The 16,994-nt window shown below is 41.9% G+C and overlaps 1 protein-coding gene across 2 annotated transcripts in view; it reads right to left on the bottom strand.

Annotated features, from left to right (window-relative positions):
* Nucleotides 1–16,994, bottom strand: part of ndst2a (N-deacetylase/N-sulfotransferase (heparan glucosaminyl) 2a) — a 31,535-nt gene that overhangs the window by 6,362 nt on the left and 8,179 nt on the right. For both annotated transcript variants that reach the window (XM_055502453.1, XM_055502452.1), the window contains exons 2-6: nt 8,241–9,761; nt 7,022–7,109; nt 6,233–6,387; nt 5,816–6,001; nt 5,335–5,354 (exon numbers count right to left, since the gene is read on the bottom strand). In XM_055502453.1, the coding sequence (XP_055358428.1) occupies nt 5,335–5,354; nt 5,816–6,001; nt 6,233–6,387; nt 7,022–7,109; nt 8,241–9,299 (1,508 nt within the window). In that variant the 5' untranslated portion in view covers nt 9,300–9,761. The remainder of the gene's footprint in view (nt 1–5,334; nt 5,355–5,815; nt 6,002–6,232; nt 6,388–7,021; nt 7,110–8,240; nt 9,762–16,994) is intronic.

Genomic DNA, 16,994 nt, shown 5'->3' with positions numbered 1-16,994 from the left:
CAAGGCACCTATGTTGGACTTAGACCACCTGTGAAAAACCTAAATTATTGTTTTCGTGGCAATGCCTCAATAAAAGTTGAAACATTATAAAACATTTGTCTGTTTTCCCTCAAAAAATAGTTCAGTGAAACAGCAATAGTCAAAGCCAACTTTATTTTTAACCAATGCACCAGCACTATAATGCTGGATAAGTTATCTTCACAGTTCAATGTGCAGACCACAAAATGAACGGGTAGGATTCATAGTTATGTTGAAAGCATAGTTTCTGGAGTGGAACAGGTACAGTCATGGGCAGTTGGCTGGGGAGATGTGAAGATCTTTGTTTTGAAAGACATCGGAAGCAGTGCAGCTGCTGTACAGATGGAGGATGCAGCCGTTTTCCTTGACACCACTCTAGAAGGTATAAAGAATAGAATAGCAGATTAATGAAATGACCAGTATTTCCTATGTATCTTACAACCTTTACAGATCTAAACAATAAATAGAGGTAGTTAGATCAGTTTTAATGTTGTTTGGAGCAAACACGTTTTCAACTTAGCTTTCATAGTGCTGGTTTGTTAAATCTTAGCATGACATTAATATAGCGGATTCAAATTATTAATAGTTTGATATTAATGCAGAAACATTAATATACCTTGAAGTTGGGGCACCAGGTTTGTTTTAAAGCTGAAACCACGCTTGTATCAATCTAGCCAACGCCAGATGTCAATTCAATGAGTTACCAGTTATGAACAACAATAACAACTTTCTTGTGATAAAACCAAATCAGTCTCTTATGCCGTGAATTCTTGTCGCGGTTCAGTAACCTCTGCTTAAATCTGAAGAACAATGCACACAAAACCAGATTCCTTTTAATGTTTTATTAATCTAACACTTCTGAATATATGAATAACATGATATGGAAATACTCAAATAAACAAGACAGAAAATGAGAGAACGATCAGAATGAGATGATGAACAGCGAATGAATAAATGAGTAAAAACACCAAGAATGGTCAAGACCTGAGTGTGTGATGGCTTTGATCAAGCGAAAAGAGTATTTGTCTCTAACTAATTCAAATCTAAGGACCACTAATGAATTTGGAATGTTCAATTTTAGTGCTTTGAGAAACACCAGAATTCTCAGAGGATTAGAGATGTTCGTCTTGCCTTAGTTTTGAGCTGTAGCCGCTGTGCAGCGTCTCCCGTTACCGGCTTGGTTGAGCAGGCGTGCCCTCTCTGGTCCAGGTGCCACGGCCTCTGGGCCAGGAATCGTCGCCCGCGGTGATGATGAAGGCTCGGGGTCAGCGAAGTAACAGTCAGCCAGGCTGGACTTTCCAAGGTGTTTCCAAGCGTCAGCGCTACTTAAACCAGCCCAAAAAGGAAACGGGCTGGAATCTAATTTAATTAGTTCGATCAAAAATAGCGAGTCAATTAAGGACTGGTTGCAATAGTTTCAGTTTCTCAGAGTTTCTTGATGACTTTCTAACGTAACAAAAATCGTTGTTCGTTTGTGTTTCTAAGTTTAACTTAGGTTTACAAAATTTAAGAACAAAGGAAAATTAAAGAAAAGTAATGCGACGCAAAAAGAAAAGGTGAAAGAAGTTTGAAGATAGAGGGAAATCCGATTCCACTAGGGTGTCACTGGTTTAAATACCCCAGGGGCAGTGGTCACTGCAGAGCGGAGAAATGACTTGATTCGTGATCTGAAGAGTTCCACCTCTTCAGATCACGAATCAAACTATTTGATTTGGATCGCTCCTAAATCTGGGATAACTAAGCTTTCCTCTTTTCATCAAGCTCAAAGTTCCATCACACCATAACACAATACACGTGTAACGATCACTTTGACACTCAAATAAGCAGAGACGTCAGAATGGTTAAACAGCAATATTAAATGCATAGAATATTAAGGTCTTCTATGTGGTCCCTTAAAACGCTTTAACAAATGAAATGTTATTCATCATGACTGGTCTTGTCTTATGTAACAGCCAGTAAACACTAAAACATACACGAATAATAAATGCAAGCAAAATCAAATTATAAATGACCTAATCTGGACATTACTAATTAAACAATTGTAACACTTAAAATGTAATACAATAATGAGGATACCTAATTGTAGCTGGTGGACATAGTCTATGTGTATGTTGCACAGATTAAAAGAAGAGAAGAAGGTAAGTATCTGTATTTACACTTTGTCCCTTCACACAAAGGAAAGCAGGGTGATGAGTTGGAGTCCCTTTGTAACTCTAGGAATTTCCTGGCAAATCTGTAGATCAGGCATTAAACATCACACAGAAACCAATCTAATATCAAATGAAAACATTTTGTCCACAGAATACAATGACATCTGTTTCATGGAAGTTGAAAGTTCTGGTGCATCTGAACCAGAACTTGTGTCCAAATGAAGTCTCTCGTTCTCTTGATGAGCACATTCCACATTTTATGGCTGGTGGTCCCAGTTCTGGGAGAGGCAGCTTCTCAGTGATAATTGTGATAGCCTGTCCTTTTGGCATGATAAGCAGAGGTGGAATCCTGTGAGATTTACAGGTAGATCAACAAAGTGGACTCATGGTTCTTTGATATAGACATTTGAGATGTTGGCGCTAATTGGTGCCTGTTGTGATAGAAACCAGTCTCCTGTGGTGGAGAAAGATTCAGGGTCCCTTATCTCTGGGGACTGAAGAGGACGTAGAGGCTCTTCAAAGGAGGGAGTTAAGTTCACATGTAGGTCAGGTTAATTAATTAATGACCTCCTTTCTGTCAGGTTGCTTAAATTCTGCTCAGAGGGCCGGTAGGACAGGGATGTTTGCAAGGTCCTCCATAGAATAACCTGAGTCCAGCAGGACTTTATTGAAGATGGTCTCCATCACATTTTCCACATAATGTGCTCCAAACCACTAGAGTTACAAATTACCCGTCAACAGACTAAAAAATATCAAAATAAGTTGACCAACTGCATACAGAGTAAATACATAGACAATAATATAGATCAGAATATGAATACCACAACTACTGAAATGTGAAATGCAAAATCTCTGTCAAATAAAACTGCATATTGGCCAACAAATGGTTATACTGCTGTTAAATGTACATACATACCTTTGCTCCTGAGGTGAGCACTCTTTTACTCTTCTACAAGGTAGGCGCATGTCAGTTTGAGAAGTGACCTCCTCGCGTTTCAGTAGCTGGCATGAGTCAACCTGTATAAAAAACATGTCACGTTTACAGCTAAACTAGCTGACTAGATAAGCAACAACACACATGTTGGACTTAGATAGAACTTGCAATAACCCAAATTCACGAGTCTACTCGGGCTACAACATACACACGACAGGCTCGGTAGTAATTAGAAACACAGCTGACTCTCACAATTTAGCGCTAGCCACTAACGCTAGCCGCTAGCCGCTAAAGCTGCGCTACTATTGCGCTACCAGCTATAATGTGAGCTGAGTGAATGACCTCAGTACCATATATCATACGATTCGAACCGGACAAATGCTGGAGAGGCTTGGACTCATCCAAATTGCGTGGCAACACCTTGAAACACTGTCTCTCTCTGTCGATGTAGTTGTTAGATTCAACGGTTCTAGCAATTAGCATTCCTTACACAGGAGGGAAGCTACATTATAAACAGAGAAACTTCTGGAGTACATACATCAAATAAGTATCAAGCATGTACTTACGTTTGGTGAAGCAGCAAGTGGGCGCTTCTTCAACCTGAGTGACTTCTTCTTTTGTCTTTTACTTGACGGGTGGCAACCAACTGAAAGGTGCATTAGCGCCACCTCCTATGGTAGACTGCGCAGTGAGTGACTTCTTCTTTTGTCTGTGTACATTTAGGGGTCCAGGTTTCACTGGGGGGGGGCGAAGCTGGTTCTGTGATTGGTCAGCGCAAATGCAGACGTATCCAGGCCGCCAAATTTGAAACGATGGTTCTTGAACCGGATTGGATAAACTCTCAAAAATGTGAAATAAGTAGGGGGCGTACTTCTAACACACCAGGAGTGTCTTAATATGACCCAGGGAGTCAAATAAACGTACCAGAATGTCCAAAAAGTGAATTTTGCATGTGCATGGACCTTTAAGCTTTTTTTTCAACTTTTTTTTCCCATTCAAATGAATGGAAGAAGCATTTCAAATCCTCTTCAGCTTTGTCTGCTTTCAGCTTTAACTACTTCAACACACTTTAAGCTACAGACACCATTTAAACTACAAAACAATCTTCAACTATTAATGTATTGTTCAGCTTTTTGATATCTTTAACAGATTCTGAGTTATAGCAGTTTAAGTATAGGGTGGGTTTTGAGGAATTCTCAGCTCTTCCATTAGTGTGTGTTGCATCTGATTGAGTGGGTGATGTCACAGCTGGAGTGTAGAGAGACGCTTTCTTACACCAGAACTTTTCTCTTTAACTCGTCACTACAGCCACAGTTTTCACTCTATCAACATATTTTCTTCACTCGTTTGTAGTCATACTTGTCTTCTTACCAACGATGTGCCTGGCTAAACCATCAAAACTACACTTTAGTCTGTATCTGCCTCAAAGCACAGAGAGTTCCAGAAATCCTCCTATTCACTCCAATGGAAAATACTCTCTGACTTCTGGGTAAAATCACAGAGGGATAGGCATTTTTAAATCGTGACTGTGGCCACAAATTTCAATCCTCAAGCATAAAACTCACACCAGCTGCTCATTGAAGCCTTGGGATTCATAAAGTGAAGTTATTTTTGTGATAATCTTTATGGTTTTGGTGTAACAAGCCTGTTAAGCTGGGGTGGAAATCAGCCTCACTCCAGCTCTTTGTGCTGATCAGTGGAGGTTCCTGCCTGTTCCATGACAAAAGCGCAAGAAACACTGCCTCAGCATTCATACGTATGTGCATTTCAAACGAGGGTGCGTACAATGCTGGATTTGTTTCACAGCTCCTGTTGGAAAAAAGGATCTATTCCTACAGTCCGTCATCCACTCACTGAAGTAAGTACATGCTTGATATTTATAATGTTTTAAAATGTAGTTTGTCTGTTTATAATGCAGTAACCTATGTGTGAGGCAAGTTAGTAGCTAGCTATGCTAACGGCTACAGCAAGTCGAGCCTTTGTCCCCTTCAAAGGTGCTCATGTGGGCTCCTGCAGCCACACACCTGTGTGGAGAAAAGCTAATGACTATCAGCATTGAGCGGCTACAGGCAGGGAGCGGCTACAGGCAGGGAGCGGTGGGTCTAGCTCTCTGTAGTAAGTACATGCTTAATACTTATGTTTTTAAATGTTAGTTTGTCTGTTTAAAATGTAGTTGCCTATGTGTGAGGCAAGTTAGTAGCTAGCTATGCTAACGGCTACATAAAGAGACCACATGTCTGTCTGGGCAGCACCTAAAAGCACATGGTCATCATTAAGGTTATGCAACACACGTTCATAAATCTGGGCGTTATTAATTAGCCGTTTCTTTACCGGTCGTGTTCTGGGACCTGCCGACAGATGTTTTAATAGACAGAACCACACTGACTCAATGACAAGTGACTCAGTAAACAAATGTGATCTATGTAACATTTGTACCATCCAATTCTCCTCACAGCTGGAGAAGCACATGATGAAGTTTTACCCATATTATGTCTCCCAGCTCTAACCTTCATCTACTTTTTGCTTGATTGTTATTCTTATATGACTGCTTTCACTGAAGCTGTGTGTAATGAATCAGCTGAAGTCATGTTCACTGTGAAGAAAATGTTGCCAGAATGCAAGTTCTGATCAAAGACCATTCATTAGAATTCTATAGCAAAATGTCTCAAAATTCAACAAATCCTGCTTTTTAATTCCAAACTCATCAGGCAACCTGGATTCCATTGTGGATGAAGCCACGCCGGTATCTAGCAGGCCTCAGATGGGGGTACTCCTCTGTGCTGGTCACTTTGATGCCCCACACTGATTTCCAGGCTTCGTAAAGCTGGCTGTGAACTGGGTAGACACCCGAGTGGTGTGGTGCCACTGCGTAACCCATGTCCGTTGGGATGCCATGCTCCTAGAGACAGTGCACACATACATGAGTGAAGGAATAGGTTGTACAGCCTTGTCTGAGTGGGGCTCACAGCGGGGCGTTTGTATTACAAATATACAACAGAATATTCCAATAAACATTTGGTTTTCATCAACTTTTTCTATTTGAACTTTTTTAATGTTGCTCAAAGGTAAGCTACTGTTGATGAAATCTGTATATAGCTACACAGAGCTGTAAATCAGTGAGCTGCTTTACCTGAGCAAAGATCTTGTTGAGCCGCATCTGTTCAGCCAACACACTAACATTGTGAAAGAGATGAGGTTGCATGTGACTCCACATGTGAGGAAACCACCAGAAGTCCATCCTGTGTTGCAGCAGCATATCATCTCCTTGATCCTCTTCATCTGTGCCTGAACACATGTAAGGAACACACATATTGGGCACTGACTTTTTTTTTTAGTTTAAGTACTGTTTGTGATCTTTTCACGTGTGTCATTTGTCTGGTTTTTAAAACTGATAAAGAATCTTAAAGTCACAGCAACAAGACTGTGATTACAGCACACATACTAAATCACTGGAAAAAAAATTCACATGTAGATCTTGCCTTAAACATTGGAGCAGTCATTCTTTCTAAGCCCAAACTATAGTGCCGACCCCTGTGAATTAGGATCCCTAGACCTGTGAACTCCTATAGGATAATACAAGTTTAATCCACTGTTCATGGGTCACACATCTGCTTCTACCAAAAAAATACTCATTCTGCAAAAAAGTCCCATTTAGGGTGAGAGGAGTAGTGACTGGACACTCACATGTCCTGAACATAGAGCAAGTTTTGAAATGGAAGAACACAGCAAGCCATATATGTTTCTGTCTCTTCTGTGGACGATTCTCATCTAAAGCCTGAGAGAGTTTAAACAATCAAAAAAAGGAAATTACCCTCAGCTGCCAATCTGCAAAAGGTCCTATAAAAAGTAATTCATGACAACAGTGGCAGTCCCAGAAACAGACATGAAGAGAAGGGGATCCAGTCACACTGTTTATTACCTGTGTGGAAGAACTTTCCAGAAAACCCCAGGTTGAAGGTAAAATTAGGAACCAACCCTCTTAGCTTGTTTTGAGTCTTAAGCAAAGCCTGGAAAAGAAATACAATACGATTGATAGTGAAATCGACCGAATGAGTATTGAATAATTAACCATCCTACAAGTCTGCATAAAGCACCAAAGGACATGATATCCAATTCTATATATGCTAATGTGTGCAACCTGCATCCATTCTCTGCTTGTTTATACTAGAGACCAGTATAGAACCGTCCAGACAAACTACACATACAACAGCCTGGAAGTCAAGCCATAGCATCTGGACTGCTTTGTTTCACTACTAGCTTCATCAGTCTGACAGAGGGATGGAGATCACAACTATATCCTCTGGGTTGGTTTCATCTCACACCTGGAAAGCAAAAGCTCACTAACACTGGAAGTAGGAACGAACACATTGACTTCACCTTTAAACCCCAGAATGAATGGACAATGAACTGAAAACCTACAGTTATTGTGCCACATCATACAACCCAACATAGCACCGGTATGAATGTTTACATGATACAAAGGTGTCACATTGCAACATGTTCATTACACAGCAACACAATACATTAAGACACTTAGCACGTCAGCCCCTAATGAGTAATTACTGTTCGTCACCGATTCATTCATTGTTACATAAGATAAAGCTCTGTATTAAGAACGAACTGTGGATATCTTTTAGGATTCACTAGATAAAGGTCTGATCTTGTATTAGCTGTTAATGTTGATAATGAGATCAGACACAGACCAATCTTCTCATTCTATTGAAATCTCAATGAGATAAGTGGACTTTTACTGCTGTCCTCTTCTGTTCTCCATCTTGCTTCTCTTGTTCTTTGGTGTCCGCTTTTTTTTCCCCATATCCGCTCACTTCTTCCCCTTCCTTTATCCACCTAGTAAGTCTGTTTCCAATTACGAAGTGAAACCAAAGTAGAAAAAGAATTTGAAACCATGACTCAACTTCCCTACAGATTTGGATGACTCAGAATCTTTACCAACACAAACACAAGAATAACGATTTCTTAAACCCTCTATGAAACAAACATATAAATGAGATTCCACGCTGCAGGAGATCGCTATAATGTACTGTAGTTCCAGCATCCAGACATTATCAGATGTTAAAAGATGCTCATAAATCCCATGACAATTACTATATGAAAGGCTGACTAACACATTGACTCACCTCCACATCAGACACCTTCATACGGGTACCCTCCTTGCCCACAAATATATCATCAACGTCCACCAGGATATGGCGGTCCAAGGACAAACACAGTCTCTTTCCTGTCAGGTAGCCAATGGCATCTACAAACACAAGCTTGTGAAGCCAGTAGTTGAGATTGTTCCCAAAGAGTACTCTCTGAATGCCATCATGAAGCCCCAAATCCTGAACTGCTGTGGCATGTAGGGCCCGCAGGGGGCTAGGTCCAAAATGGGACAGTGCCTCGGAGGACTTGGTACTGGCTAGAAGCACTGGTTCATAGGTAGAATGGTTGGACTGGAAAATAGTCCAGTCATCCCCAGGTAAAGGGCCCTGTTCCACCTGGTTGGGCTTGGTGATGTAGAGGAGAGGGGCATTTGGATTAATGCGGTAGTCCCTGAGGCCTAGGTGTGAGTGTAGAAAGAGCGGGAAACCTTTGAGCTGTGCACTGAAAAGAGAGTTTTCATTGGCTTTGAAGAAGCCAATGACTCCTACTCCATACTCAGTACAGTATTTATCCAGCAAGTCACGGTTCCACGAGTCAAGATTTACATACTTTAAAACATTTTCATAGATGATCAGTGTGTACCGTCCCCGGTTGCGCTCCATCAGGGTGGGCATGTCACCTTTACCAGGAGCTATTTCTGTTCGATAGTGGAAGCGGCTGGACTCTAATATAGCTACGATCTCCTGGCCCAGCTGAGAGTAGATGCTCTCTACAAACACTAGAACTACTGGGTCTGTCCTGGAGTTATCCACAGCTTTTGCCTGCCGTAGCCGGCCTTGGCGTGGTGGGAGAAAAAGTGGTGCCCTCTGGACAGCGGAGACCCCAGTGCTTGCTCCTGATGATATCCCCCCTCCTCCGCAATCACTAAAAGGTAAAGGGGGGGCTTCTTTGATTTTGGGATTGTTGGAGACATAATAAGCTAGGAAGGCCATAGACAGCAAGCAGAAGATGATCAGTGCCAAGATGAGGCGGTGAAGCTCCAGCTGGCGAACTCCTCGCAATAACTTCCAAACGCCCAAAACTGCATCAACCATGATGATGCAGGGGAAAAACAGGACTGGACAGCAAGGGGCAGCAGTGAACCGCAGAGAGAGCGGTGGGGGGAGGGGGGGGCAGAAGAGGAAGATCGAGCAGTGGACACTGGCACTGAGCTTTGAAGAATAGCCATTTACATTAGGTTACCATGGCCAGCATCGTCCATTACCTGCCAAACACTGTAGTGGTGCAGCACAAAACCTTCAAAAGGTAACGGGGACAACTGAGCAATCGAGGTCAATACCGAGGAAAGGGAGGAGGCCAACACATGTGACCAGTGTCTGTCTCAGTCTGCTTCAGGATGCGTTCTCTACACGGTTGTGGGGGTGTCTCTACATGTGGACGTGTCCCTCCCTAGGTGGTGGTGCACCCTCTCAACTGTGAGGGCATTAGTGTTGTTGGACTGTGCTCTGGGAATCAACCCCAGCAGGGCAACAAGGCCGGACATCTCAGAGAAATACCTGAAAGATGAGGACACAGACAAGAAGGAATAGGTTATGACCAGCAGTTAAGTTTCACACAGCAGGATTCATCTTCTGCACTGAAGAACGGATTTACTTGTTTTATTTGTGCTTTGCTACAACATAAGTGGAATTAGAACAACAACTAGAATAAATTCAAATAAACCAAAAGGAACTTAGTCCCAACCTTTATTTTGCATCTGATCTAGCAAGACAGAATGCACTGTTTTAAGGCAGTTCAAATATGTAGCAGACAACAATAATCATCAATCATTCATTATCAATGTTTATTGAGATGACACTTGACCTGACTTGCAGAAAACAGAATGGGACCATTTTTGCCATAAATTCTGCTCAGTGGGTGAAGCATAGGCCAGGAATGCAGTGTGCGTGTTGTGATGGGTCTGGTACAGAGCTTTGGGATTTCTAGGCAGGTGTAACCTGTGTGAAATAGACTCAGATTGGATACCCTAAATTCACAAAGAACGCATCAGGGGGTTGAGGAGTGCAGTAAAGCTAGCATGGACAAGGCCTAGATAAGACCTTCAAGCGTAGGAAAACAAAGATTTTCAGATATACAGACAAAGACAACCACTCACACCCCCACATAGTCTGCTGTTAAGCTGACCTCATATCTTTGGAGTATGGAGAGAAGCCGCACAGAAAGAGGACATGAAAACCCGTTGAACCCAGGCTCCACCATTATTCCATCCAAACACACACACACACATCTGTGTTTGATTCACATGTAGTTGAGAAAAGGGTCCTGACCCACTCAAAACATTTTTTCCTGCACTTCCACATAACCTTTAAGTCAAAATTGCTGGGAGTATCTGAAAAACAACAGACGAGAGAGGACATTAACCGTGAACAAGCAGTCTACAGGTTCCTGAACAATCTTCTGGGTTTTAACTGTTGTACAGGTGATTTAATTTCATTAAAACTATATTGACAGTAACATTTAAGATGTAAGAAAGCTTTAATTAGTGATATTGTTTGATTATAAATTCAGATTTTATTTTTTCTACTCTTAGTTATCTCTGTTCCATATGTGAGTTTGTGAAGCACAGCAGCTAACATCCCACAACTAGAACACTATAGGTATGATGATAACCTGATGACACACATGCAGGGTAAGAGGCTGGAGGCAAAGAACACATCATTCTTCACCACATCATTTATTAAAAGGGACACAAAGAAATGTAATAAATGCACCGTGACATGGAGAGATTGCAAATTACTAGGACAGGTTATCTTAAAAGGTTCATCAGGAAGGCAGCCACCAATAGTATGGATGATCGATACACCTTCAATACTCATAAACAGAAACAATGTATAAATGTGAGGGGAGACTAATTAAAATAAAATAAAAATAATTAAAGGGCCAAATAAGCTACAAAACACTACAAGCTGCAGCAATGAAACTTCAAAGCAGTGAAGCTAACGATCGCTGCCCTGTTGCTTCTACTGTGATAGAACACAAGGAGCCTTTCAGCTAGAAAGCCAGGATGACACCAAACCCTGCTGCTAAGTATAAAAACATGTGTATGATGCTTGTTACCAACAAGACCCATGTCCTGCTTTGACCAGAAGTGTCCATGTCTCTAAGGCCCCTCCCCCAGGCAAAGCGTCACTGACATCTCTGCCCCGGGTCAGGAGTCGGACAATAGTGCAGTCAGCTGGGACTGCAGCTAACGCAGAAATGACATACATTATTGTATGTTTGTTCTCCACCATTTCCTCTCTTTTTAATTTGCAGAATTGTTAATATATGCTTAGAGTTTTAAAAATATCACAATGTATGTGACAAAAATCAGACAGATACAGCACAGCACTCTGGGAAATGGGCCACAGAGTGTGTCAAGAAGAACTCTGCTTCTTGTTCTCTCGTCTTCATTTCCCATTAGCCAAACGGGAGCTGCACTCAAGTGACAGACATGTTGAGCCAGGAGTGATGCTAATGGCTCAGTTGTCATGAATGTTGCATGGTTTAAACTTAGGTTGGGCCAGATGTCCTACAGTGGCTCTGTTCATGTTATAAAGTGCTGCATTCTCCAGAAACACTTATCTATTTACAAGTTGTTACATCTCTAATTTCAGTGAGTAGCATATATAAAAAGGGAAATAACTAATTTCTAACCCTTTGGAGAATTTTAGTCCTGTCCCCGTTTGGAGTCCCGCCTCTAGCACCAGATGTGTCCTTGAGCAAGACATTTCACACCAGCTCCCTGGGCACCAACCATGTGGCAGGCCACTGCTCCCCCAGGAGATGGGGCAAAGGCAGAGGACACAATTTCCCCATGGGGATCAAAAAAGTATGTATCATACCTCATAATATGAAAGTTTAGACTAAATAAATAACAGGCTAATAAACAGCTAATTTTAATAGTGCAAATTACAGCAAGTCGTCTTATTTAATATTATTCAACTGATTCATTTACTCATGCATAAACACTACTCAAACTTTGCACTCCCTACTCCTCCACTACCCCTCCAAACCTGTTGGAAGGAGATATGTGTACTGTATATGATTGCCAAAGAAGAGAGAGCTGAACAGCTCTCACACTATTGATATCTTCGCTCTTTATTTTTCTTATTATTATTATTTCGCCCCATTTTTCGGTCGCTTTCATCGTCTCAACGCTTCGTCGTAGAATCATCGTTCAACGTTCTAAACGTGCGTCATCGTTAGACGATGCAGGCTATTACTTTTCACGTTTTCAGCACCTTTCAGTTAATTTTAAAGCTTTTCCATTAGTGTGTGTTGCGTCTGCTAGAGTGCGTGATGTCACAGCTACAGTGAGAGGGTGCACGTTTTAAAGACAGAAGTTCTGTCTTTAACTCGTCGCTACAGCCACAATTTTTGCTCTATCAACGTAATTATTTCACTAAATCGTAGTCATACTTGTCTTCTTTCTAATGATGTGTCTGGCTATACCCTCAGACCTATACTTTAGTCGCTATCGACCTCAAAGTGCAGAGAGATCCTGAAATTCTCCCATAGACGCTAATGATAATTTTCGTCTGGAGAGAAAAACAGAGGAGATGTATTTTGATATTGCGACTGTGGCTACAAACTTTTGTCCTCAAACATAAAATTCACACCATTTGCTCATTGAAGCCTTGGGACTCGTAAAATGAAATAATTTTTGTGATAACTATCATGGTTTAGCTGGAACAAGCCTGTTTATACAGGGTGAAACTCTGCTTTTACAGAGCAGAGTGAGCCTGATTTTCCCGCCTTTCGTCTCCATGGCGACGGCGCAGCTGCAGATGTCACTGACAGGTCAAACTCCTGATGCTCAGTGTAGACAGCAGTTCCATGCTTATTACTGATTACTCAACTACACTATTGGATTGTGTAGTAATTAAGCACACACTTCCTCTAAATCCTTTCAAAATAAAAGCACCAAGCCAAATAATTAGCTTTATTAGCATTATTTCTGCTTTTAGATGGGTAATTATGACTATTTAAAGATAGATTAACAGTTTAGTAATTACCCACACATGCTTCCTCTACATCCTTTCAAAATAAAAGCACCAATGTAATTTATTACCCTAAATGGCAAGATTTTTGTTTCTGACTGGTAAATTTTTAATAGTTATTAAACTATTACACAGTTAGGTTATTATTTACAAATACTTTCTTCAAATCAAAAAGCTAGTCATCTTATTTATGATTGTCAACAATGCACTCTGGTCAACTTTTTAATCTTTGACATCTTTTTACCTTGGTCAAGTTTTGAATCATTGTCATATTTTAATCTTGTCTTAGTATGACCTTGGTCATCTTTTTAATCATCATCTTTTTAATCGCCATCTTTTTGTTTTACTACTTGCTGTAATGTACAGGTGAAATAGGGTTAGAATTAAGTATGTAATGTATAAATAAGTATGCATATTAGTTAAGATAAAATAGATTTTATTCATCCCATGATGGAGAAATTCTTTTGTCTGCAGCAGCAAGGAGATACCAAACAGACAAACAGAACGGATGGTAGCAGTATTAACTATACAAGGAAAAAATAAGACCGTAATCAAATAAGGCAAGTAAAAACAATATTTTTTTACCTTGTGCCAATCGAAGCGTAACCACTTCAACTGCCTCCCATTCAGCTTCAGAGTCAGATTATGGATAAAACATATGGTTGAACTCCACTATCGGACGAGGTAGCCAGGTTCGCTGTTACAATGGATTCAGTGACCGTGACTTTTGATCCCCGCGGCTCACAGCTATGTGCTTCCTCAAAGGGGGTGGTGATCAACTTCGCTTGCGACACACCCCTAAAACAGAGCGTTGTGGACTTAAGATACACGTTTTCAGACGGGCTGTGTGGGCTATTTACGGAGCTTTTTGGCATGAAAAGTTACAGACACCTTATTGAGACATCAAGGTCTAATTCGTTAGCATTGTGTAGCGTCATGGAACGAGTAGGGTTTAGTTATTGCCCTCTGGTAGCAAGTGCAGAGACAGCAGTGGAGTGAGTATTCACAATCTTGAACAGAAAGAGACAGGAAGTGTTTCAGTTGCACGAGTTAGCAGCAACATTGTAAGTGCGACAATCTTCGCAATCCTACCTTTAAAATCCACAAAGACAGTTTCATCCAAACTTTTACTTGTTGTTTAGGTGGTACATGTGTATAAGTTCTGTACAGAGAATAGGCACTTTTATTTGAATGTATTTTGGGTTGCTTAGCTTTTTACAAAAGAAAATAAATATTTTCAGCAATAAACCTGCCAACTACAACAACCAGTCTGTTCCTTGGAGGATAGCATGCTGAGGATATGTTGTGAAGCTATTTACCTGCAGCCTAGCTGCTCCAAAGTCCGACATTGTTAACTTTGTTAAGATTGAATTGAAACTAGCTATTGAGCTACTAGCACCTATCTAAAACTTAAATAGGATATTACCTCAGCTTTTTATTCAAATACACAAGTTTTCATCATCAGTCACACTCAGGCTTTGGTCAAATAATTATCTTAACTGTAACTGTCTGCTCTGGCTGATCCCTCACTCCCTGACTCACCCTCTGCCTCATATTAAATAAAGGTAATTATTTGCAATTTCATTATTATTGATACTATCTTACTTGCTATACAACACACACGTGAAGGCACACACTGAGTAGATAAGACCAAAAACACTGAATAGACAAGCTCCGGGAGCGACCGAAACGGGTGACTCTCTGACTGACTGCTCGTGTTTGGGAGTGAGTGAGGAATACCGGAGCGGAGTACGTGGAGTGACTGACAGAGACAGCCCTGTTTGGGCTTGAACGAGAAAAGTAAAACCCGGAGTGGCTAAAGAAAAACAAACATTCGCCTTCTCTAAGGGCACTTCGGACTGTGACAGCAAACGGGCAGTGGCTCGAGCCCCTCGCCCCTGACTCAAAATTATTCCCTCACTTTACTGTTCTAGAGGTAAAGATCCAAGTCAGTTAAAAGAACAGACAGCCAGACCTCAGGTTTAATCTGCATAGAGGGGCCAGACAGGGCTGCCCACTCTCTATCACTATTTGCCGTATTTATTAAACCTTTAGCTGCAGCATGAAGGAATTACTGGAATATGGACACAATGATTTAATCTAAACTAAGTTTATTTGCTGATGATGTATTACTGTTCTTCCTGAAGCCACATGTGTCTCTCCCTACAACTAACAGCCTCATAGATGAATTCTCAGCACTTTCAGAATATTCCATCAACTGGACGAAATCTATAGTGTTACCACGTAACCTTAAGGTAAATAACATCTCTTCTACCACACTCCGCTCAGGGAACATTAGATACTTGGGCATGGAAATATCCCTACGCTGTCAGAGCTCATCAAACTAAACTATAATCCATTGTTTAGCATGCATGCATATATGTATGTATATATACACACACACTCTATTCTCACCCTCCGCGGGTGGTCTCATCCACTTTCCAAGCTCGGGTCCTCTACCAGAGGCCAGGGAGCTTGAGGGTTCTGCGCAGTATCCTTGCTGTTCCTAGGATTGCACTTTTCTGGACTGCGATTTCGGATGTTTTTCCAGGGATCTGTCGTAGCCACTCCTCCAGTTTGGGGGTCACAGCCCCTAGTGCTCCGATCACCACAGGCACCACTGTGGCCTTCACCTTCCAAGCCTTCTCCAGTTCTTCTCTGAGCCCTTGGTATTTCTCTAGTTTCTCATGTTCCTTTTTCCTGATGTTGCCATCGCTTGGTATTGCCACATCCACCACTACGGCTTTCCTCTGCTCTTTATCCACCACCACAATGTCTGGTTGGTTCTCCATTACCATTCTGTCAGTCTGGATCTGGAAGTCCCACAGGATCTTGGCTCGCTCGTTCTCTACCACCTTGGGAGGTGTTTCCCACTTTGATCTTGGGGTTTCCAGTCCATACTCCGCGCAGATGTTCCTGTATACTATGCCAGCCACTTGGTTATGGCGTTCCATGTATGCTTTGCCTGCCAGCATCTTACACCCTGCAGTTATGTGCTGGACCGTCTCTGGGGCCTCTTTGCACAGTCTACACCTTGGGTCTTGTCTGGTGTGGTAGATCTGGGCCTCTATGGCTCTGGTGCTCAGGGCCTGCTCCTGTGCGGCCAGGATGAGTGCCTCTGTGCTGTCCTTCAGCCCAGCCCTTTCAAGCCATTAGTAGGATTTGTTGAGATCAGCCACTTCAGTTATGTTCCGGTGGTACATCCCGTGCAAGGGCTTGTCCTCCCATGATGGTCCCTCTTCCAGCATCTCATCCTCTGTTCTCCACTGCCTGAGACATTCACTCAGCACGTCATCTGTCGGGGCCTTATCCTTGATGTACTTATGGATCTTGGATGTTTCATCCTGGATAGTGGCTCTCACGCTCACTAGTCCTCGACCTCCTTCCTTGCGGCTAGCGTACAGTCTCAGGGTGCTGGATTTGGGGTGGAACCCTCCATGCATAGTGAGGAGCTTTCGTGTCTTAACATTTGTGGTCTGTATCTCTTCCTTTGGCCACCTTATTATTCCCGCAGGGTATCTGATCACTGGCAGGGCGTAGCTGTTTATTGCCCGGGATTTGTTCTTGCCATTGAGCTGGCTTCTTAGGACTTGCCTTACTCGTTGGAGGTATTTGGCTGTTGCCGCATTCCTTGTTGCCTGTTCAAGGTTGCCGTTTGCCTGTGGTATTCCAAGGTACTTGTAACTGTCCTCAATGTCTGCTATTGTTCCTTCTGGGAGTGAGACCCCTTCTGTGTGGATTACCTTG

The sequence above is a fragment of the Betta splendens genome, chromosome 15, assembly GCF_900634795.4.
Source record: "Betta splendens chromosome 15, fBetSpl5.4, whole genome shotgun sequence".
NCBI lineage: Eukaryota > Metazoa > Chordata > Actinopteri > Anabantiformes > Osphronemidae > Betta > Betta splendens.
This window is presented reverse-complemented; position numbering and strand designations above follow the sequence as displayed.